We start from the raw sequence: 24,328 nt of genomic DNA, 5'->3' as shown, positions 1-24,328 counted from the left end.
TTTCCCTAGCAGCTTTATTCATTTTTCACTCTGACAAAGGGCTGGAAACTTGATCTGTCATGCTTAACGTAAAAGGAAATCTACACGCAGACTGTATAATCGGTTTCCGAATCAATGACAGTGCTCAATATTCTGAACTATTCTAGCCAGTTTGGCGCTTCGTTGCTATTTTAATCTTAAGTATTTGGCTTTACGACTGACGCTGTCGTGGTCTAAGGCGTCAGTGGCAGAATCTATTAAATATTTGACAACCTGCCTCTATGAGGTGCGCTCTGCTCTTCTATCGATTGTTTGTGTCTAGTCAAAGATGGCGCCGTAACAGCCCAGGTTTGTTTTTCATGGGTGCAAAGTATGTTTAAGTGCATTAACCGAACGGCCCAGTTTACGAGATATCTTCAGTCAGCAGGCTACGTTTTCTGTCTTAACCAACCTTTTAGGTGAGCTCTTTTAGGTAAGTGTTGTAACTGAAAAATAGGAGAGTTATTTTTACACCGAGCAGCGAGCTGGCTAAACACCAAACTAATCTTAGCGGCTCGAGCCGGTTTTTTGACCCAGCTAACCTCACTAGCTAAAGCGAAATGTTAGCTGATCCTACATTGTGTATTTGTGTCCTGCGCTTCCGTGATCGCTTACAATACACTTTTTAGCTTTGCGGAACCAAATGTTTGCCAGCGAGTTAGACAAGACATCCCGTTTCTCACATGGTTGCTTGGTAACTTTTCTGAAGCTTTTATCCCTCATTAAATAAGCTAGCGCGACTTTCCTTTCTGCGTAATGGATTAATTTGTGTCCTCTACTGAGTCACTGTAGCACACTGTAATCCCCGTTGTGCTCAGTACCAGAGAGATATTTCCACACATCTACGTCGTGGCTGTCTGTTAACTGTCATCGCTGTTTAGCTTACTGTACGTAAGTAGCAATTACACCAAGGCAGTGATAATAGTTGGTTATCTAAACTGTGTTGCTGGTTTCGTTTAATTTTTTGTTGTTCAAAAACAGTGTTCCCGAAAATCATTAAAGATTTCATGTAATATTTCAGTAAAACTGCAGTAAACGAGCCATGTGTTGCTTAACAGCTCTTACAGTGATGTGTGGAAACTACGTGAGTCACGGCACCTGTTAAAACACAGCTCCCTTTAATCCTTATGGGTGTGTTTTTTGTTTTTGTTTTTTTCTTTTTTTCATATTCATTCAGACAGATAATTTCTATATACACAACTATCTAGAAACACTCTACTTCTTTATGCTTCCAAGGAACCAGACTTTCTTTCATTTATTTATTTATTTTTATTGGTCTTGAGCAGTAGTTCTCCAGGCTTTCTTACATTTTTCTGACACAAGTTTTTATTTGGACTCTGGCAGCTTTTTGAGTCGGTTTTAGCCCTTGTACATGATCATTTTCACAATAATGTTTTTGATGTTGGTTTTTAAATTTTGTTAAGACACTTAACACTAACCAGGTGATTCCCATAGAGCTATTAGCTGAAAACGTATGCCATATGTTAACATCTTGTGCAGTGTATCCTGCAATTTGAGGAAATTGGTTAAAAGAAGTTTTAGGCCTGTCACTTTTATCTGCAACAGATGAGCCGTATCTTAAAGTCATGTCTTTAAGGAATAGGGGAAAAAAAACATCCTGTCAGTACTTGAAAGATGCATCTGGGACCTTCAGATGATCCATCTGCTCGTCGCTGAACTCTCATTAGAAACGTTCTCAGTGGAAGAATGGATGTCACCATGTTTCACTTCTTAAAGAATGTAAAATTACACAAGAACAGGACTTAAAACCAGTGGAAGAACAAAATATTCTTACACAGTGATGAATCCAAATTTGAACATTTCAGTTCAAGTCGTCAGCAGTATATATGGAGGTGGTTGGGAGAGGTCCAACTGTGAGTTTCTACAGTCATCTGTGAAACATGTTGGAGGCTATGTCATGGTTTGGGACTGCGATGTTGGCAATCATGTAAAAACTGATGATTACTAACCTATTTAACAAACTGTGCAGTACTATCTGGAACGTGTCTGATTGGTTCATTTTTAGCATGACAGTGTGTTTAAGAATAAAGGTGGTCATACCAAATATAGACTTCTAAGCTTACTTGCATTTAGAGGCATCTTTTGTCCTAAAATCTCCTTTGGCCATTATGTCACGTTAAATCAAAACATTAAAATTTTAATTGTAAGTGTCCATTTGATTTTCTTTGCTTGCAGACTGGTGTCATCCTTGTCAGTCAGAATGACCGACCCGGCTGTGAGGAGGGTGGTTAGTGATGTTATTCGCTCACCTGAGGATAAGCGGGAATACAGGGGCCTGGAGTTTATCAATGGCCTGAAGGCAGTGCTCATCAGTGACCCGACCACAGACAAATCTTCAGCTGCTTTGGATGTCCACATAGGTAAATAGGTTTTAATTTTCTTTGTCCCGGTCAGGTGACCATGATTTTTTTCCGTGTTCTATCACACCATTTGGAAAAGCAGAGCAATTTTCCCACATCATAATATAACTGTGCCTTGCTGACCAATATACTTTCATGCATAGAGTTGCCTCATTAGTTGCCGGACGTCTTTTAAGCTTTGGATGGGTATTTCTGATGTCTATTATCTAGTATTTCTGTTTGCAAACTAGATATGACATTATGTACTTATCTGGTTTCTCTATTATAGCTTTTCACCAGAAAATAACATGTAACTGTTGTGACCCACAGCTTAAAGTTCTCACTGACTAAGCATTAGATAGTTGTTTTGAATGTCTGAGGAAGTTGTGAAATTCCTGTGACATTCTTTTTATATGTTGAATAAAAATGATAAAGAATTTAGTCATGTACATCTCATTGTATATAAATCTACCTGTTCTGGTGCCGTTACAGATCTGTTTTTCTCACCTGGCAAACATTAAAAGTCACAACTGTTGCATTGATGAAAGAGAAGCAGCACCATTAACTACATTTCTATGGGAATTTCTTTTCAATTTGCAGGTTCTCTGTCTGACCCACCAAACATCTCAGGGCTGGCGCACTTTTGTGAACACATGCTGTTCCTGGGAACAGAGAAGTACCCCAAGGAGAACGAGTACAGCCAGTTCCTCAGTGAGCACGCAGGCAGCTCCAATGCCTTCACCAGCGGAGAACATACCAACTATTATTTTGATGTTTCCCATGAGCACTTGCAAGGAGCATTAGATAGGTATGTTGGTGTTCATTTGATGGTATTAATTTTGGCAGAAACATCAAAGTGATACATGATACACATTTAAAAGCTCAGTGGTCTTAAATTTCTAGTAGGTAGGTAGGTAGGTAGGTAGGTAGGTAGGTAGATAGATAGATAGATAGATAGATAGATAGATAGATAGATAGATAGATAAAAAATTAATATAAATTTTTTATCTATCTATCTAAAAAAAATTTATTTTTTTTAATTTTTTTTTGGGTGACATTGTCTAATTGTTCCCTTGTGCCGTTCAAGCCACCTGGGCTTCAGTGGTAGGAAAGAACTGTGAGGAGTGATCTGAATTATTGATGATGATTCCTTTGTGGAAAATGAAAGGATCGTATAATTCAGTTAGTCAGCCTAATTTTCCTATTCTTATTAAAAATATATACAGACTAGATATCTGAATATTATGGTTTAAATTATAGTTACTTAATTAAACCAACATTTCTAGGTTTTTAGGAGGTAAACGGTGGAAGATTATGAGTATTTTGGAGTGTGTATGTTAAGAATACAACATATATTAAAAGAAGTTCATGGTCCATTTCCTTTGCAATAATGTTGATTTTTTTTTTTAAGCAGCCTTATGATGTGACAGAACTACAGTGATTACTTTTTACAGTATAATGGTTGCTGTGTACATCTTTAGATGCACACTATGAATTTTAGAGTGTGCTTAGCATTTCCTCATTTGCATGGCAGTTGCTCTGACTTTGTACTCTTGCAAAGCTTTTGTTCGTTTTCCAAACAGTCATAACGTATAATCTGTATTTAATATAAACAAGATTGTACACAGCAGAAAATCTGAAATCTATTAGTATTATCACACACCTCTGTTGTTTTTCTACATACTGAAATGTACTCCTTGATAACAGCAACTTCTGACCTTTGTAGGTTTGCCCAGTTCTTTCTGTGCCCATTGTTTGACGAGAGCTGCAAGGACCGCGAGGTGAATGCTGTGGACTCTGAGCATGAGAAAAACCTGATGAATGATGCCTGGAGGCTGTTTCAGTTGGAAAAGGCCACTGGCAACCCAAAACACCCTTTCAGTAAATTTGGAACAGGTAGAGACTGTTCTTGGCAGACTTCACTTTAAAACTATGTCTTTACATCATTCATTCTGACTGCTTAGTGCATCGCATTTCAATTTTTATAGCAGAATATTTTGTCTGGAGAGCAAAACTGCCCTGCACAGAATATTTAAGCAAGAATTCCCTTCATAGGGTCGATATGATGTGTTTTAGATTTTGCATTAGACTACTAATCTAGAGCAGAATCCAGTCACATATGTTAACTGTGGCTAATATTTGATTAAATGAGGTTTACATTCATGCAGCCTACTTATTATAAGAGACGGCTGTTTTAGCCCAGAAATACTTCTTAATGGCTTTGGTTTTTTATTTTAAACATTAACTAATTTCAGTTTGTTTTTTGAGAAAGCAGTTTAGGAGTTTTCTGATAGTCATTCCAGATCAGAGTGACGTATACTCAGAGCAGCTCTGAGCTCAAAATAGCCACCTGACGGCAGTCTTGAATTATACCGTCTGTATTCACATTAAGAACAGGAGAGGATCAGACGTATCTGAAAGCAGTGCACTCAGCAGACTAACATAGCTTCTCCTGACTGCTGCTTTGATGGTGTCTCTTTAAAAAAAACAAAAAAAACCCACTTAATTTGCCTTAGAAGTGCTTCATGTAGACTGTAGCACTTGTTTTAGGGGGTTGATTTTATAATATAGAAATTGATTATGGAATGTAATTTCACTGAATTTCACTACGGGAGTGTGTTGCCTTTTCTTAATTACATTAAAATGTACATTGCTGATCTTTTTATAGGAAATAAATTGACACTAGAGACCAGACCATCTAAAGAGGGGGTTGATGTCCGTCAGGAGCTTCTGAAATTCCACTCTACATATTACTCTTCTAACCTCATGGGTCTGTGTGTGTTAGGAAGAGGTAAGATGACATTGCTCACGCATGTGATGTTTAAATGTTGCAAAATAATCATCTGACCTGAACAATGTGCAAGTCATGCATGAATGTCGCCTGAATTCTAGTATTTCACATTTCATTGTAGAGCAAAACGATGTGTTGTTCTCAAATCAGCTGTGATAATGTGCCTTGGTGTCACTGCCAAAAACGAGAGACTTTCAAGATAACATATCTGTTTCGTTCCATCGAATAACGTGAAAGTGATGAGAGACTTGAGTTACTGGCTTTTAGGGACATTAAACCTGTTGTCGAACATTTTTGACTTAGTGGTACCATGGACAAGTGCTGCTGCCATGCCTTAAAAAAAAGAGCTAATTTTGTATAAAGTAAGCTATATTAATGTATTTTCATTTATTAATAGATTCATATAAGTAATCTAAAGTTGCAAAATAACTTGAAATTAAAGCTTTAAAATGAATAAATGAATGCTGGACTTGTAGACTCACCATCCTTCCAGTCCATACAGGACACATGATCCTGCATACCACAGTTCACCCACGCATGTAGTTAGTAATTAGAAGTAAAGATGTGTTATAAGTCATGTGGGTGTGGTGTCATACAGATTTATTTATTTTTCTTTTCTTGTCCTCCTTTACTAAGCTGTATTAATCAGTGAGCGTTCTTAATATTTAAAACTTCAAGACTCAGTTTGAAATCAAAGTTGTTAGCTTCACTTTGTGGAGAAATATTTTGTAGCATTGAATCCTACTAAAAAATTGTGTTGGTTTGATAGAGTTTATATTACCTAGGAACACCTTGGGTTAATTATAAATATGACTCAAACACTACTAAAATGTATTACCTATCCAAATTAATACATTTTAGTAAGCTGAACTATTACTTCAAATACTCTTAGACAAAGAGCATGTAGATTAAAAAAAAAAAACTAGATTTAAAAAAACAAAACAAAATACAAATGTTAAGTGCCAAATGTTCAGCAATGTACTTTTAACTTAAAACTTAACAGTGTCTAATTTCAAACCAGGATACACACAGTTCTTTGTGGCATTTGTTTTCCATTCCATTATAGGCCTTTAAGAATGGCCTATAATCTGCTTTAGTGTTAAAATATAGACTGCAAGCAAGGTTTACTTGAGCCAGTTTGTTTGACAGCTAAAAGTTACAGGCTTGAAATGCTAATAGCTAGCCAATCAACTGTTTTAGGGTTTTGTTTTATTTTTTTAAGGGGGGGAACTTTATTGTAAATTCAGTATATGTGATTTTTTTTTTTTTTTTTTTTTTTTTTTTAAACCCTTTGTTGGCAGAATCACTGGATGAGTTGACGGCCATGGTGGTTAAATTATTTGGAGAAGTGGAAAACAAAAACGTGCCTGTTCCAGAATTTCCCGAACACCCCTTCCAGGAACAACACCTTAAAGTGAGCTGCTTACTTCTCACTCCTTTACATTTTTACTGCATTGCAAAATGTCTGTAAACATTTTTTCCCCTAACATGTTACTGTGGGATTCATAAATTCTTCTGTTTACTACAGTCATTGAAGTGTCAGATGAAAGAGCCCTTAGTAACACATTTCTGGTTGGTGGTGTTCTTCTTTTTTCCTGTTACAGCAATTCTACAAAGTGGTTCCCATCAAAGACATTAGAAATCTTTATGTGACTTTCCCCATCCCAGACCTACAGAAGTACTACAAATCAAACCCAGGACATTATCTGGGACATCTGATTGGTCACGAAGGACCTGGAAGTTTGTTATCTGAGCTGAAATCTAAAGGTAGCAGACTGCAAGCTGGTGTCAAATATTATTAGAGCAAGTGATACACTTAGTAAAACCATATCCTAAAATATATGATTGGCTCCGAGGTTACTTAATTATGTGTTTTGTGACATAACAAAAAAAGTTTCATCATTGAACCATAAAATGTAACACCAGGAGACCTGTGTTCGTCTAATTTAGTGATTGGAATAGAAGTCAATTTTCTTTTAGGACAGAAACATTCACAGTAACAGTTTCTTTTATCATAAAAATGAAAGAAACACCTTGCTAAATTTTCACAATAATTACTTTCTAAGGCTGGGTGAACACACTTGTTGGAGGTCAGAAAGAGGGAGCCAGAGGATTCATGTTCTTCATCATCAATGTGGACTTGACTGAGGAGGGCCTCTGTAAGTCATGCATCTCATTACTTTACATGAATTGTACCTAGTTTGTGTGTTTTGCATGTGATTATGATCAATCCCAGTATGTGTAGGGAAAAGAAATGTAAATATTAAATCTTGGGGCATGATCTGTGTGTCACTGCAGTGCACGTTGAGGACATAATCTTCCACATGTTCCAGTACATCCAGAAACTACGTACTGAAGGGCCTCAAGAGTGGGTGTTTGAGGAGTGCAAGGTGATTCATGTTGTTAGTTCAGTGATACTTTCTAAGAGTCAGTATAAACGGATTTCCTATTCCTCACTGTAAAAGCTAGTTTTAAAAAAGAAATTAGAATAGCATATGGATTCCATTATGTGCATCACAGTTAATAGATCTGGATCAATAAGCTAAATGAATGTAGTCATTGTATGTTTGGTGATTTCAGCTGTTACACCTTCAACCTTTTTGTCTCTCTCTATAGGATTTAAACAATGTTGCCTTCAGGTTCAAAGACAAGGAGCGTCCCCGTGGCTACACTTCCAAAATTGCAGGTTTACTACATGTAGGTCCCTCTTTTATCTGCAGTCATTGTTTCCAGGCAGCCTTGTCAGAATCAGGCTAGTTTTTATTTGTATCAAAATGCACACTATGTGATTGTTGCAGCAGGTGGAGTAAGGTACCAAATGTTTAATTTACTTTTTGGGTTCTGGGGACAGCAGTCTAAGGAGGAAACCCAAGACTTATCTCACATTAGCCAGTTTTTCCTGCGAATCCAGGGAGATAAAGAGTCCTTCTCTTGTCAGACAGGAGATCTCCAGTGTGTCTTGGGTAAAGGCATGCGGTCAAATGCATGCAAAATACCCACCCCTGCCGCTGTTTCTCACCTAGTGCAGCTCCAAAGTGGAACAGAGTCCAGCCCTTCCCCAGGAGCTTTGTTCCAGAGCCCAAGCTATGTGTTGAGGCGAGCCCACTATATCCAGTTCATGTACCACAAGCAAGTACATGGAAGCCGGGGATTGTGTTGGGACCTTCACCTTTGAGGGTCCCACTCAACATGGGCCCCTACAGCCCTTTTAGACCCATGTAGGCTTCTTTGGGCAAAGGCCAGCTGGATCCCATGGGCTAAAGCACATGGCTCCAAAGTGGGGCCTTGGTCCTTTATTTTATTTTTAATACAAGGGGTTGCTTTTGCATATTTAAGATGGAATACATGCACATCTCCATACATTTGAGAGCTTGCAGTCATTGTAAGATATTATGTAACAACTTTGTATATCTACTGTGCTACCAAAAACACAGCGAGGTGTTAATAGTAAATGAGATTCATCGTCGGTCCTTTTAAGTAGAAGTTTAGAATTTACTTTATGGAGGCCTTTTACACATTTGTGTTTTCAAACGGTGCAATGCCAACAGCTTTCTTTGTGTGTCGTAGTACTACCCTCTCGAAGAAGTTCTAGCAGCAGAGTACCTCTTGGAAGAGTTCAGGCCAGATCTGATCGAGATGGTGCTGGATAAGCTGAGACCAGAACACGTCAGGTCAGTGTGACTTTGCAATGTGTAGTGAGGCTCACTTTACCTTTTCTGTTACCAAGTAATAAACTGCACAAAACTAGAAGTAGATTGAGGCAATAACAACAGTTGTAAAAGAAGACTGTGAGTTTTGTGTTTATCAAGCAAAAAATAACCTGCTGATTAGATCATTTCTGCAGCAGTGAACTTGTTGGGCAAATTTCTGTTTGCTTCTTTTACTTTAATCTGAATGTATAACCTCTCAGAGGAAGATGTGGGCACATAGTGTGATAAACTTTAAGCTAAACTTTACAGCTGCAGTCCCACTTGGATAACTGGACTGAAATAAAAGTGGGCCTGGTGTAGCTTTAATTCATTTTCTGGGTTGCAGCTGTTGTGCCAAGCAAAGTCCAGACTTGTAACCGGTCCATTTCTTAATGTGTATTAAGGAGACGACAGCATGCAGTCATTGGTTGACCCTGACAGTTTGCATGCCAGTCTCTTCCTTTGCTGAAGTGGCCATTTAATTCTGGGCTTTTGCCAAAACTGCTTTAAATTCATGAACGAATGCTTCTTTATTCATCCATCTCATTCCAGCTGCAAGTGAAGTCACAGAGAAACACCATTTCCTTTTACACTGAGTCCTTCAACTTTGTTTAACTAAAACATACTGATGGGATAAATGTTCAAACTTAGGAAAAACCCGCACTCTGACAGCTCCAGCCAAACGATGTGTCAATGGCTGTGCACCACCTGAAACATGATCGAAATGGAAAAGCACTCACATCTTGTGCAGCTAACAGGCACTAAGTAGCACAGAGGGCTTTTTGTATAGATCTATAATGTGACCTGTTGTCTTCTTACTTTTCCAGAGTTGCAGTGGTGTCAAAATCATTTGAAGGACAAACAGACATGACAGAAGAGTGGTACGGCACGCAGTACAAACAGGAGGCCATCTCTGAGGAGACCATCAAGGTGAATGATTGTGTCCAGTTTTTCTGCTGTGTAATCAGCGTATAACCGTTACATCAGTTATATAAGGCTCTGATTGTTGATTGTTTATCTTTTTCTGTTGTAGATATGGGCAAATGCAGACCTCAACGGCAAATTCAAATTGCCAATGAAAAATGAGTTCATCCCTACCAACTTCGAGATCTACCCTCTTGAGAAAGACTCTCCGTCAGTTCCCACTTTAATCAAGGCAAGTGTTTTCTCTGCACAGCTCCATCATCAAAGTGTTGTCACTTTTCATTGTCTGACTGCGTTGGACGGTCCCTGCTTACCTGCTTCTTCTTAAGTCTCTTATGCTTTCATATGGAAATGTGGTATTGTGATTTAGACATCAAGCATTAGTTGTTATTGTTATGTCAGGATCAGAGGAACTAAGCAGCTAATAAAAGCTTACATTTCCCATTTCTGTTGGAAAAACTGAATAAAAGTTAGTATGGCTTTTGTTGTTTGTTGCTAAGAGACCTATCAAAGTAACACTGTTAGATTTCTGTGATTAAATGAGCGTCGTCTGCTTGTACAGTTTACCTTCTGCTTGCATTTCAATGCTTTACTTTGTTAAGACTTTCCATGAATATGAAATTAAGTTTGGTTTTCATTTCTTCCAGGACACTGCTATGAGCAAGGTGTGGTTCAAGCAGGATGACAAATTCTTCCTCCCCAAGGCTTGCCTGAACTTCGAGTTCTTCAGGTGAGTAGTAAATATAGAGGATTTGTTCTGCAGCTGGAGTGTGGACACAAATTCTTACCAAGTAAATTGTGTCTCTTAAGATTAACTCAATAATGAGAAATAGTAAATGTACTGCTGCTACAACAGTGCATAATAAGTTTTAAAGTAATCAGATAACAAAGTGCAAAAATAATTATCAAAATATTCATTTATTAGTGTCATCAGGTTTCCCAATATGATATGCAGACACACATTTTCTTTGAAGTTGTGTCAGATGTAAAATTGCCAAAGTTACCTACTTTGGTGACCCCTTGTGACAAGGGAGCAACTAAAAGTAGCTTTTACGACTGTACCGGAGAGTAGATCTCATATTGGTTACACTTAAAATGCAGATCTTCTGGAAAATAAGTCCAGGTTTGACTGTGGATGGTCACAGGTCAGCATGTTAAAAGCAACAAAGTTAAATGAGTGCCATGTGTAACTCCACATAAATGGACACACCATTCTACTGGTTGTCTTCTTTATTCAAGGTAGGTGGCTGTTCCCTTGTTCAGTGTTGATTTAATTTAGTAGGATTAAATGCTTCTGGAATTAGCTACTGTGTAATATAGGATCGTTTGGATTAACTTGGATCAGCTTCTTGACAAACACTGCCAAACCCTTCTAGGTGGGACTACAATTAGACAGTATTAGTCTGTAAGTAATTCCACTGTTACACTGCTGATAGCTACAGTTAATTATATGTTCATAAATTGTGAAACATGCTACACAGTAGTTGCAGTTTGCATCAGCTCGTGCAGCTTTATTTGTATGCTTTGTGTGACATTTTCTCTACAGCCCGTTTGCGTACGTGGACCCATTGCATTGTAACATGGCATATTTATACCTGGAGCTCCTCAAGGACTCCCTCAACGAGTATGCATATGCAGCCGAGCTAGCTGGCTTGAACTATGACCTCCAAAATACCGTCTATGGGATGTATGTAAGTATTCACAATCCCTCCCCATCGCCGACCTCATGCCGCCTTCCCTTTATTATCCTCAAACTGGGCTACAGTGGCTCAGGCTGGCCTGGGTCAATAGCTGACGTTAACCTTCCAATCTGACCGCGTCTGTGGCCAGACTGCAAGTTACAATAACAGGAAACTGCTGTATATTAAAAGTTAATTGTTTGTTATTGTTTGACATGCTTGATCATTTGAGACGGTTTTGTAGAGATTTTGAACCTGCGTGTGTTTTACATCACCTTCTAACCTGTACCCGGCTGGCATAGTATCTGTTTTATTTACAACTCCCTCTTTTATAACTGCTCATCAACCTCCTGTTAAAACACCATGCCTACCTGTGAGGGCTTTTATTCTCTCCATATCAAATCATCCTTTAGGTGTGCTGGGGTTAAACACACACCTGTAATTAAGGCATCAGGTTTGAAAGTCAGCCACTATTCTTGCATCAAAAAGTTTTTGTCAGTCAGTGCAGAACAGAAAGCCGGTCATGTGGCTGCATATACATACTCTTCATTATCATTCTTCTCATATGTGTTTTTATTCAGTGTTGGGCAACACTTGATTCCCAACAAACATTTATTTGTTTCATTTCTTTCTTTTTTTCCTTCCATTAGTCGCTACCTTTACGCAGACCCCCTGCACTGCAACATGACCTACTTGTTGCTCAGGTTACTGAAGGATGATTTAAAAGAGTATACATATGCAGCCCGCCTGGCTGGGCTGGTGTATGGTGTAGCCTCAGGGATGAATGCCATCCTCGTAAGTAAGCCGTTTGAAGTCTGGAGGGAAGATGGGGTGCCAGTGAAGGCTGCACTTTGAGGCTTTAACACAGTGAAAATAACTTGGCGGTTGTGGTTTCTACACTCTTGATTGTGTGAAATCCTGCTTGTTCAGTCTGAGAGAGAAGTCTAATATGCATTTGCTTGCAAATAACAAAACTGGGCGTGACATCACTCCTTTGTTCTTAGGTATGTAGAATGCGGCATTAACATTAAAGATCTGTGCAGGTTTATCTGGGAGGTTTAACATCATTAGGAGTGTATCACTAAATCAGGTGTTTTTCTGTTTCCTTGATTTATGAATGAGCAATTTGCTTGTGTGCGTGTGTGATTTAATGTTGTATATCAAAGTAATGGCCTGAATCAATCTGGTTTGCTGTGGTGTTGTCTCTCCACTGTTCTTTAAAACCTGCTGACTTCTAACAACTCTTCAGCTGTCATAATGACCAACTAACCTGCATTCATTAGCTCCCTTCTCACCTGTGAATTCATGACTGTGGTGTGTCCTTACAGAGGGCTGTGTAGCTGTGTGATGGGCTGCAAGTAATTGATCTGAGTCAGCATTATTAGTGTGGATGCTGGCCGTTTGTCAAGGTTAACGATGTTTGGAGAGATTACTTTTAACAGGTGTCACTGCAGGGGCTTGGCCACAAGGTGAGGTGAGCTGTGGGATGAAAGTGACAGCGAAGCCCTGGGAGGTTATCCTGAATCCTGAAGGGCCATTAGGTGTGCGTGATGCAAGAAAATTCATTTATGCCCAAGCACGTGCAGTGAACTCAGGCAGAACATTGACATCCTTTTTGTTTTTGAGTCTCTAGAGATTCAGATTGTTGTTCACCATGAGGAGTCGGTCTAATCTGGAAAGATTTTCTTCACAATAGTTTGGCCAGCCCACGATTGAATTAAATGGAGAACACATTCATGTATTCATGGTAGCAAATGAATGCAAAACCTTCAATAACAACAAATGTTAAGTGTTATGCTAATAAGCTTAATGTATCCTTTTGTTGATGTGCCGCCTGTCTCCTGTCACTGTGTGCTGCAGCTGTCTGTTAAAGGCTACAGTGACAAACAGCACATCCTGCTGAAGAAGATCATCGAGAAGATGGCCACTTTTGAGATAGACGAGAAGCGCTTTGACATCATCAAGGAAGCTGTAAGTTCAGACTCACTGACTCAGTAATAGTTTAGCTTCCAGTCTCAGTTTTAATGGTGATCTGATTCTGCCTTCTTTCTTTCTGCAGTACATGAGGTCTTTGAATAACTTCAGAGCTGAGCAGCCTCACCAGCATGCCATGTACTACCTCCGTCTTCTAATGACCGAGGTCGCTTGGACCAAAGATGAGCTCAGAGAGGCTCTAGATGGTGAGACTCTTAATGTTTCTCTTCTGTCTCAGCAGGAATGCTTACTGGCTGCTTTTTCATCTGTGGACCAAACAGAGTTAATTAAAACACATAATACAGAGCATTTCTTACATTAAAAAAAACAACTTGTTTTTAGAGTGGTAGAAAACCAAGCATGTGTGGAACTTCCACAGGCATTTTCCACACTCACTGAAAGGTCAGTTCAGGTCCCAAGATGGTGCAGTAGTTGGCGCCACCCCCTCGCAGGGAGGTTCCTGGGAAGAAGGTTCCAACTCCTTTCTGTGTGGAGTTAGGGAGGACAGGGAAAACATGCTGACTTCTTCCCACAGTCCAAAGACATGCATTTTTGGTAAAGTGGTGACTCTAAATTGGCCATGAATGTGAAGTACTTGAAGCGTGTGGACTAAACCCAGTAAAGCAATCAAATTGACCTGAATTACTGTAGTCAAGTCTCAGAACAGGTCAAATTTAACCCAGACACTGTAAAGGTTAAATCACATAGCTGCAGTGAAAAATGTAAAACTATCACTGAAGTTTTCAGGTTTCTGCACACAGTAGAGGCCTCTCCTCTCACCTTGGGTCTTTTCTTCTTTTCAGTTTTTCTCCTTAAATTCTCCTTTAAATGCTGAAGCTGTCCTCTAGCAGTTGCTTCCCTAGCTGCAGTCTTTCCCGTGCACAGTGCCAGTCTGGAGCCTGCAGGGCAGCTTGTTATATTTTTAACCACAGAGCTTACACAGAGTATCCTCAGATTCACACGAGACTCAATTAACCTGCTGGGTAGGGACCTGGAGCTTAGTCACCTGGGCCTCCAATTAGCACAGCTCGTTTTTGTTATCAGTCCCTTTAGCCCGCCGTCCTCCTCTGTCTGTGGTCTCTGAGACGCTGTGAGTGTCATGACTTAAATTTAAACTTTTATGCACATCTAACTCAATCTTTAGGTATTATTTTTACTACTGCAATATGACGTGCTGCTTTGCTGCTTTGTTCATGGCAGGAAGACTGCCCGATGAAATTGCCACACTCAACAGTTATTCTTTGAATCAGTCTGTTACCACCCTTGGAAAATTACTCTTTGATTGATTGCTTTTGCCTGTGATCTGTATTGCAGATGTAACTCTCCCACGCCTTAAGGCCTTCATACCTCAGCTGTTGTCACGGTTACATATTGAAGCACTTCTTCATGGCAACATCACCAAGGAGGTTTGTTTGGAGTCACTACTTATTACTACTTATTTATCCATATCTCAGAGGTTTATTGTCTCATCAGATCCTGTGAACCAGCTGCACTTCAACCTGCTCGTCAGAGAATAACACTCTTAAAATGGAGGAATGATCCCTTTTGTGATCATCAAATTATAATAATGACCAGCTTCTCTAACAGCAGAAGATGAACTAACTGAGGGGTTTATGTGAGAGAACAAAACTGATTTAGTTATATCAGTGGAAAAATTTATAGATAAACATAAACTACTCACCGAGAGTCAGTACGGATTCAGATCAAGCAGATCAACGTCATTGGCACTATTAGATTCAATAGAATACATCACAAATTCCATAGACAAAAAGCAATATGTGGCTGGGTTATTCATAGACTTGACAAAGGCATTTGACACTATAGATCATGATATATTAATAAGAAAACTGGAACGTTATGGTGTCAGAGGGGTAGCTTTAGATTGGGTCCGGAGTTATTTGGGTGACAGGAAGCAGTTTGTGAAATTAAATGGTGGTTGCTCCTAATGTATGGACATTGCTTGTGGTGTACCCCAAGGGTCAGTTTTGGGTCCAAAATTCTTCAACTTGTACATTAACGACATCTGTAAAGTGTCCAAAGTATTAAAAATGGTTCTCTTTGCTGACGATACAAACATTTTTTGCTCTGGTGATGATCTGCAGAATTTATTGGAGGATATGACTAATGAAATAAGTAAAGTGAAGTTCTGGCTTGATAAAAACAAATTATCATTAAATTTGAATAAATCTTAACTTATGTTATTTGGAAATAGTAGTTTAAATACAAATGCAAAGATTCAAATAAATGGTGTTGATATTGAAAGAGTCAGTGAAAATAAATTTCTGGGGGTAATAATAGATGAGAAACTTAACTGGAGAGCTCACGTAAGTGAGTATCACTCCAAAGTATCACGTAGCATTGCAATACTAAACAAGGCAAAGCAGGTATTCAACAGAACATCACTTCATATTCTATACTGTTCACTGGTTTCACCATACTTAAGCTATTGTGCAGAGGTCTGGGGGCAATAACTATAAAACCACATTACATTCACTTTTTACTCTTCAAAGAAAAGCAATTCGAATCATCCACAATGCAGGTTATAGGGAACATACAAACTCACTATTTTTGCAGTCTGAAATATTGAAAATTGACGATCTAGTGAAATTCCAAACAGCACAAATTCTATTCAAAGCAAAAAATAAAGAACTATCAGGTAATATTCTGAGTATGTGTTTTTTGAAAGAAGGAAGTTATAATTTAAGGGGTTTTTATAACTTCAAAACAGGGAAGGTACGTACTACAAGAAAAGGCTTTTGTGTTTCTGTTCATGGAGTGAAACTATGGAACAGTCTGAATATGGAATTAAAGCAATGTCCAAACATAAAACGGTTCAAAAAGAGTTATAAAAATATGATCTTCTCGAACTATAAAGAAAAGGAAAATATTGAAATTAAGTGAATGTCTCTATTTAAAAAAAAAAAAAAAAAAAAAAAAATTTCATGATGTGATTATATAGTATATCAGAAATCTGTTCACTATTTTTATTACAAATTATATCAGTAAGGAAGCTGACTAAATATTAACTGATAATTTATGGCAAAGGGGTGAGATTAAATAAGTGTTTACTTCTTCCCACTCCCTTTCAACATGTAAATTAATCAGAACATTTTGTATGTATTTTGTATAGTATTTTTTCTCTCTTATTTTCTTTTCTAAATGTACCTGTATATTGTTCACATGTTGAAATAAATTACCAATCATATCACAATTAATGTTATAAAATATACAATGTTTAATTTTTTAAGGAAATTAAAAATTCCTTTGGCAAAATGTCTACACTGTATATCAGTGAAGTCAAGATGCTTACCACGCATATTGAGAATAACTTCTATCACAGTTGACTATACAAGTGCTCCTAAAAAGAACCTGCTGGTTATTTTGAGTAATGTAGTAAATGTTGGTAGGTACAATAAATGTAAAATTCTTGAATCTCTACAAAATGTTTTTCTGAGAGTTCAGCTGGTGTTACTCAAGAGTTTGTGGACTGAAATGTTTGAATTTGATTTCCATCTGTCACTCCTCTAGTCTGCTCTTGGCATGATGCAAATGGTGGAGGACACGCTCATTGAGCATGCTCACACAAAGCCTCTCCTCCCGAGCCAGCTGATTCGCTACAGAGAGGTGCAGGTTCCAGACGGTAGGTCCTCTACTCCTCCAAACCCCCCCCCCCCCACACACACACACACACAGACACACACAGACACAGATTAAGCACTGTAAATCTTCATCTGCCAGTCATGACTGTCTCCACGGCGACCACGCAGATGGGTTCTTGTCCAATGCTCTCGTCATCAGTGACGCCATCGTGTGTTTGTTGAAAAAAGACCTGATTGAATTCAGCATCCCACATTTACCTCAAAGGAACATAATGGTCACTGAGTGGAAATGGACGTCATTGGCTACAATACATACACACCTCACTGTCAGCAGCTCAGACAATGAACACACACAGGCAAACCTGCACTGCCTTTCAGATCACATTAGGAAAGCTGAATGATGTGGAGGCGAAAAGCAGAGCTATAAATTATACAAAAAATTATCAACGGTTTCCCTGTGACTCATCAAAGTCTACAATGAGAAACTCACATTTTCACACAACACATTAGTATTTTGAGTATTCAAAGGATGCGTCCGACAGCAATATTGAGCTATTGCTTGCTTCAGTGTGTGTGGAACTTTTGACATGTTGAGAACAATGTGGGAGGAGCTGTGGCTCGGTGCTCAGGGAGTGTCAGGTCCAGAGTGCTCAGTCAGCATGTGCATAAAGACACCTGCATTACCCAGCCTGCACTCGTCCTGCATTCAGAGCAGACTTGATCACAGTGGATTTAAACAAACTAGAGTTATTGCTGTTGGCATTCAACGGGCTGTTTCTGTCTTATTGAAGTGTCCCCTGTCCTCTATCTGAACTGTGCTGGTTTTACTGTACAGTACTTATCTATGGCTCAAGCAATGTACTGAAGTTCAGCTGTAAAACTACAATGAAACGGCTCATGTGCTTTTTGTAGGAATTGCTTGTGCAAGTTTCTAATGCAGCACTGAAAGACCTGATTAAGTGTGCAGGGATGGATTGTATTAAGTTGTACAGCACAGCTGGTGAAATTCATTTCTAAGCTCATCAGAGTTCATGAGTCAGTGGATTTTGGGTTAATGAAAAGGATCGTGCTTTAAATGACTTCAGATGGTTTTGCTCACTCACATGCCAAGTTTAGTTCTCAGCGTATCTCAGTGAGGTCCTGTTGAACCTTCACAGACCAAAAAGCAAAGCCAGAAGAATTACAGGTGCTCATATTTTTACATCTAGTCTTTCTGTTTCCTGTTTTTAGTCTGTTTGATATTGCATATAACTGATTAAGTACAAAAACAAGGTGAGTACATGGGGTTAAAGTTGAAAAATGAATTAAAAAAAGAAACAAACTAATAAAATACATTGATGTGAAGTGTCATTCAGTTTTCCCCATAAAATGAAATGGTTTTTATCGCCACATGAATGAAGGCGGTCCAGTTATTTTGCTTTGTGGGGATTTTTTTGGTGATTTTTGTTTGTGGTCATCTTTTCATAGCGTGTATATGATTTGTCTTCCATGATTACAGCATAAATGTATATTCTTATGTTCCTCTCAGGTGGCTGGTATGTTTACCAGCAAAGGAATGAGGTACACAACAATTGTGGCATCGAAATCTACTACCAAACAGACATGCAGACCACCCACGACAACATGCTGCTAGAGCTGTTCTGTCAGATCATCTCTGAGCCCTGCTTCAACACACTGAGAACCAAAGAACAGCTGGGTGAGGCTGCAAAACACACATGATAGGGCATGACACAGAACGTGGGTACCTTTTTCCAGACCATTTCAAGTTTATACAAACAGTGTCAGCTTTATCAAGTTTATTATTTATATTATTCATGCATCTAGTTGGTCCATAGTGGAATGGTTTACAAAAACCTTTCTGGAGCAGTGTTTACAGCAGTCTGGAGCTCTTACCTACTTCCTCTCTTAATCCCCCAAAAGGCTACATTGTCTTTAGCGGGCCACGGCGGGCTAATGGAGTACAAGGGCTGCGTTTCATCATCCAGTCAGAGAAGGCGCCCCACTACCTGGAGAGCCGAGTGGAAGCCTTCCTGTGTACTATGGAGAAAGCTGTGGAGGAAATGAGCGAGGAAGCCTTCCAGAAACACATCCAAGCCCTGGCCATCCGCCGCCTGGACAAACCGAAGAAGCTGTCTGCTGAGTGTGCTAAATACTGGGGAGAGATCATCTCTCAGCAGTACAATTTTGATAGAGGTGAGGCTTCCCAGCAGTCCAGTTCACCTCTCTGATAACTCTTAATTACGTTTAGTTTGCAGGCCAAATGGGTTTTTCCTGATCTACCAGCTTGTGTAACATAAAAAGACAGCAATCCGCCCAGTTGTGGCAAATGGCTGCCCCTCCCTGGGCCTGGTTCAGCCAGAGGTTTCTTCCTTTAATCATATATAAAAGGATAATTAAAATAGCCTACCTTATTTAATCATGGATTCACTCTTGAGTCCATCTCTTAAGCATTGCAAACTGGAACTATTGTCTTTTTCTTTCTCTTCTATTTTTTTTTTAAATTTAATTAATTTACTTCTGTTTTTCCTGCTGTTTTGCAGACAACATTGAAGTGGCGTATCTGAAGACGTTGACAAAAGAAAACGTAATGGAGTTTTACAGAGTAAGTAGTATAGCTTTGTCTCATGATGCCTCTTCCTTGGAAGACTTTTAACAGCATGAGACATGTCCTTGTGTCTCATGCTGGATTGCTCAGTCTGACACCTGTTTGAGACAAAACTGTTTGTAGCTTTTTTTTTTCTTTTCTTTTTTTTTAGGGTAACTGTAGCAACTCCTAATCATAGTTTAGACACTGGCAGGTTCGTTAAGCAGGATCAATTTGTGCACTAGATGAGGTTCAGTTCATTTACTCAGCTGCTACCTGCAGGTCCCTGGTCAGCATACCTGTCAAAGTGGCCACGCCCCTTCACTGAACTTACAGATGTTCTCAACATGCTTTTTAATGCTGTGAAGTTAGAGGCTTTTAGTATGGGACTCTGTGGGAGTTTGGCCACTCAAAGGTCGCATATCCTCGCCCCCACGTTTTGCACTGCTGAAAGAATATATGTCAGACAAAACTCCATTATTATCTACTCAGGTTGACTCGGCTCGACATGTTTTGAGGGTATTCCATCAGGTGGTAGTACCTGGTACTAGGTACTTTTTTTAGTACCTTTTCAACCGGAGTTCATAGCGATCAGAGGCGATCTGAAAATGTGACGTCAATAGACTGCATGTCATCGATTGGGCAGTCAGTGGCATCACTCGATGAGTCACGAGAGTGTCTCCTGTACGAAAATCATATTTACCATTTCTGAAACCCGGCATAAGAGAAATGGCTACACAGAAACAACACTGTGGTCCCCATGTCTGACAGAAAGCCACAGACCTAGCAGCAGGTATAACATCGCCTCCAGGTCCACCTCTGTAGCGTTCGTGTCACATACGTGACGTCACGGGATGTTCGGTTGCGTTGCTAATAATGACCCCACACACATTAGGTGGTACTCGATTGTAATGGAAAACGAGTCGAGCTGAGTTGCGAGAAGGTACTAATGGGAAAAAAGGACTTCATTCAGCACCACCTACTCTGTTTGTGTGTCCACACATACACAGATCCGCTGCATTCATTCTGCCCTCCTAGCTTTCATCTCATCCAGCCTCCTGCTTCTATTCATAGCTGTGGAGGTGACACTGACACAGGACGCTCACAGCATATCAGCGGCAATAATGACAGCCAGCCGGCTTGTTTCGGGGGGATAAAGAGCCCAAGGACACCTGGCCCCAGAAAGAATTGGCATTATCGGAGCCCTGCAGAAACCATTACAGCCCCCATGCAGAATAAACCTAATGCATTTCTAATGTCATATCAGCAGCAATCGCACAAGCTGCGTCTTTTCTTTTTCTTTTTTTATTATTTAATTTCTGGTTGCCACAGTTGACGCCGTCTGACTGCAGATGAGCCAAATGTTCAGTCTAATATAATCCTCCATCCAGAGTCAGAGATGAAGCCTGACTGTGTCGCTAAATCTCCACAGGGCTGTCACAACTGATCACACACTCAGTGGGGAAACACACACAGCCATCCTGTCTGTGCTGGGTTTCTTTTCTGTGGTAGCAAAGCTCTTTCCCAAAAGTGATGAGTCATTCCATTAATGGAGGGAATAGTTTCTGGTGATAATGTTCCCTGACAACCTCCATGTATCATCCTCACCTGTCTGTCTATCCAGGAGCGACTGACGGTCGAAGCCCCAAAGAGACACAAAGTGTCGGTGCACGTGCTGTCCAGGGAGATGGACACCTGTGAGTATCTGTAGACACAAGATGATAACACAGGCTTCATTTAGACACCCACTGAGGTCACTCACTGACAGTCTGACTTGTCTGTGTGTACATCAGGTCCAGTAGTGGGAGAGTTCCCCGCTCAGAATGATGTCAACCTGGCTCCTGCTCCTTCCCTGCCACAGGTAAGGATCAAACTTTTTATTTTTTCTTGATATGCACTTACGAGGACATTATACTACCACTGTTCTATTGAAATATAAAACAAATGTCCTCATATGTGGATCTCATTTTTCTCAGAAACAAAAATTGGGTTTAAAAAAAAAAAATCTGGTAATTCTTTGTTTCCAAGCAAAGAGAAATTAAAAATGCATGCCATGAAAGAGTTCGGGTCTTAGGAGGTTAAATGTGAAAAGGTGACAATAACCAGGACATCCCAATACATCTCATCCGTCTGTTAACCAATAACTGAAGGGTAGAACTGCGAGCCACACCATTAACCTGGGTGGATTTGTAGCTTGTCTGTGTCTCACACACTGAATTGCTCAAATAGATGTTATTATCTCTTTTTTTTTCTTTTCTTTTTTTTTTTTAATATAAATTAAAATTCTTCACTCTGACATTTTTTGTTTGTTAATCATCAGCTTGTGTCAAATGAGGTGGACATACCTTTCAATTGCATCTTCTTCTTGCTATTCTAGCCATGCTCAGTGAAGACATTCAGGCAGCTCCTTTAATGTCCTGGAGGCCTCTTGGCAGCCTCTTTTGATCAGTTTTTCCTTTTCTCCATTTGTTGATGACAGTGTTCATTGTGTTCTGTAGTGTCTAATACTTTGTCAGAGCCTGCTTTTAGGCTCCAAACTTATAACATGTCATTTAGAAAGAGAATTTGTTTGTTTCTGGACTATTTCTGGAGTTTATGGAGGGGGTCGTTTTTCAGCCTCCCTTTGATCTGATCTTTCTTGCAGCCCACAGTGATTCAGGACATGACGGAGTTCAAGAGGAGTCTGCCTCTGTTCCCCCTGGTCAAACCTCACATCAACTTCATGGCAGCCAAACTGTGAGCGAGGCCGGCAGGTCGACACAGCAGGGAGGCACGGAGGGTGGCCCTGCTCTGTTTCACATCTAACCACTTCACCTCCTCCTGCCACTAGGAAGACCTTCATCTGACGGAGCCTGCATGAGTGTGTGTTTGTTTGCGTGGATGCATGTTGAATGCGGGTGTGTGCACGTGTAGCAGGGAGGAGCCACTCAAAGAGGAAACAAAAGAATCACAAAGTTGTTGACGTAGCTGTGATAATTATAGAGGTAACACCAGAATCACCTCATGTAACGTCTCTAATAGGAGACGTAAGCTCACGCTTCACAGCACTGTGTAGGCTGCTGTAGACGAAAAAGAAGCAAAACGACAAAAAAAAAAAAGAAAAAAGCTGAGGGCCAGGACCCTTTAATGAGTTCAAGTGTACTGCAGAAGCTTCACAGTAGGAGGCTTTTTATTTGGATTATTCAGAGACATCCTGCTTTGAGGATGGATTGTGGGTTTATTGTGATGAGCTGTTGAGGTTAAAGACAGTAGCTCCATGAAGGTCTTTGCTTTTATTTGTTTGGACTGGTGTGTTTGTAACTCTCTGAGAGGAACCACAGCTCTCCTGGGGGGGGAGAAATCCCAGAAGATGCACTTGGGCAAATGAAATCTTTTAAGTCAAATTTCTGAATTTTAACGTGTTTGCCTGTAAACTGCTAAAATATTGGGATCCTATGAGGAGCTGTTTTTAAATTGCTAACCACTAAACCATGCCCGTACATTTCTTCTTTTTTAATGCGTTTCACAGTAGTATGTCACTCAGACATCTCAGGGGTATGTCCATGCTGTTTTGTTTTTTATTATTCAATTTTATTAGTAATTAAAATAAAAACATTTAGTCTGTCATCGACATCAGTACGTTATTCAATTTACAGTGTGATCGGTTTCTGAAAACTGAAAAGTAACGGCTGTAGAGAAACTACTTGTTTCTCTCTGTTAAAGCTTTGGGGAGGTCGTCAGGATCCGTTCACTCTGCATGAGAGACTTTCTGCAGCTGCTGCCTTTCAGATTAGTTTGTATCCTGGTCTGATTTGAGGCACAACCCTGGAGGATCCATTCTGTCCCCAGCATAATTCTGGGTGAGCATTAGCTCTTAAAGCATAGATGTCAAACAAAGCAGCTCGAACTTTTTCTCTAAAAACAAGAAAACATTTCATATTGATGTCTGAAGGCGAGAGTTTGGTAAAACGCTCCAGTCTGGATCCTTTTACCGAAATATATGCACTTCTCTCACTAAGCAATAAACTCAGTGCTGTGCAGAGGAAACAGCGTGGGCCTAAACCCCAGAGAGGACCGCCTCCAGCCTGATTGCTTTGTTGGCCCTGCATGATGCAGTGCTAACGTGACCTGCTCTCTTGGTGCTAACCAGTTTCACAGTGTAAAAACTACTGCTGGTGGAGCCACGAATCTTAATTTATGTTTTCCCATTCCCCTAACATATCTGCTCTCAGGTAGAGTTCATGAATAGTCCTGCTTTTTCAAAAGTTTCTTAAATATTTCCCGGCATTTTACTGTCTCAATTAGATCCAAACTATTTCATTTTTTTAATTTCAAACAAGTCCTCTTCATTATCAACTTCTACTGCTTTAAAAGGCACTATATTACCTTGTGGTGAAAACCCAAAGAACCAGCAGCAGAAGCATGCCTTAGTCTATTAAACACAGCATGTAGCTCCACAGCGTCTCGGGAGAGCCGGTGATAAAGCAGTTTTCACACAGCGTTCTAGATGAAACCAATGTTACATATCAGGCTTGGGCGGGCCATGCACTGTTTGACGTGAATTACCTAGTGAGTGGTTTTCATTTAGAAAATCAAATTTTTAATTTCTGGATGTATTTAGCAACTCAGAATGACTGTGATTGGCTGGTGGGGGTCATGGGCAGGTGAAGAGTGCTGAGTTTGGTCTTTTTATGTTTCTTGTGTTTCTAATTAATAAACAGCTGAATGGAA

At 39.7% G+C, this 24,328-nt stretch overlaps 1 protein-coding gene across 2 annotated transcripts; it reads left to right on the top strand.

The window, feature by feature from the left end:
• The first annotated feature begins 297 nt into the window (after positions 1-297).
• On the top strand, positions 298-24,328 carry LOC146374580 (insulin-degrading enzyme). Of its 2 annotated transcripts, none has more exons than XM_084948517.1 (25): positions 298-437; positions 2,215-2,399; positions 2,979-3,186; positions 4,105-4,274; positions 5,047-5,169; positions 6,471-6,583; positions 6,774-6,936; positions 7,236-7,328; positions 7,468-7,559; positions 7,786-7,866; positions 8,737-8,840; positions 9,686-9,788; positions 9,892-10,014; positions 10,430-10,512; positions 11,329-11,473; positions 13,322-13,432; positions 13,521-13,641; positions 14,750-14,841; positions 16,964-17,075; positions 18,563-18,730; positions 18,955-19,227; positions 19,575-19,636; positions 21,243-21,315; positions 21,412-21,479; positions 22,263-24,328. In XM_084948517.1, exons 1-25 carry the CDS (start codon positions 352-354, stop codon positions 22,356-22,358), a joined length of 3,048 nt encoding a protein of 1,015 aa, XP_084804643.1. In that variant the 5' UTR covers positions 298-351; the 3' UTR covers positions 22,359-24,328. The 2 variants fall into 2 exon arrangements, with proteins under 2 accessions (XP_084804643.1, XP_084804644.1); XM_084948518.1 differs by having other exon boundaries at positions 323-451.

This window comes from Perissodus microlepis, chromosome 13, assembly GCF_051167445.1.
Source record: "Perissodus microlepis isolate ML-2025 ecotype Zambia chromosome 13, ASM5116744v1, whole genome shotgun sequence".
NCBI classification, from domain to species: domain Eukaryota; kingdom Metazoa; phylum Chordata; class Actinopteri; order Cichliformes; family Cichlidae; genus Perissodus; species Perissodus microlepis.
The sequence above is the reverse complement of the archived record's forward strand: the minus strand, read 5'-3'. Positions and strand labels throughout refer to the sequence as shown.

What these genes read in the sequence shown, in the direction of transcription:
- LOC146374580 (XM_084948517.1), top strand. Translation starts at nt 352, where the DNA reads ATGTTTAAGTGCATTAACCGAACGGCCCAGTTTACGAGATATCTTCAG. An exon ending in GGGTGTTTGAGGAGTGCAAG is followed by an intron (nt 7,560 to 7,785) that starts GTGATTCATGTT and finishes CTCTCTCTATAG; the next exon opens with GATTTAAACAATGTTGCCTT. An exon ending in AGAGGTGCAGGTTCCAGACG is followed by an intron (nt 17,076 to 18,562) that starts GTAGGTCCTCTA and finishes TGTTCCTCTCAG; the next exon opens with GTGGCTGGTATGTTTACCAG.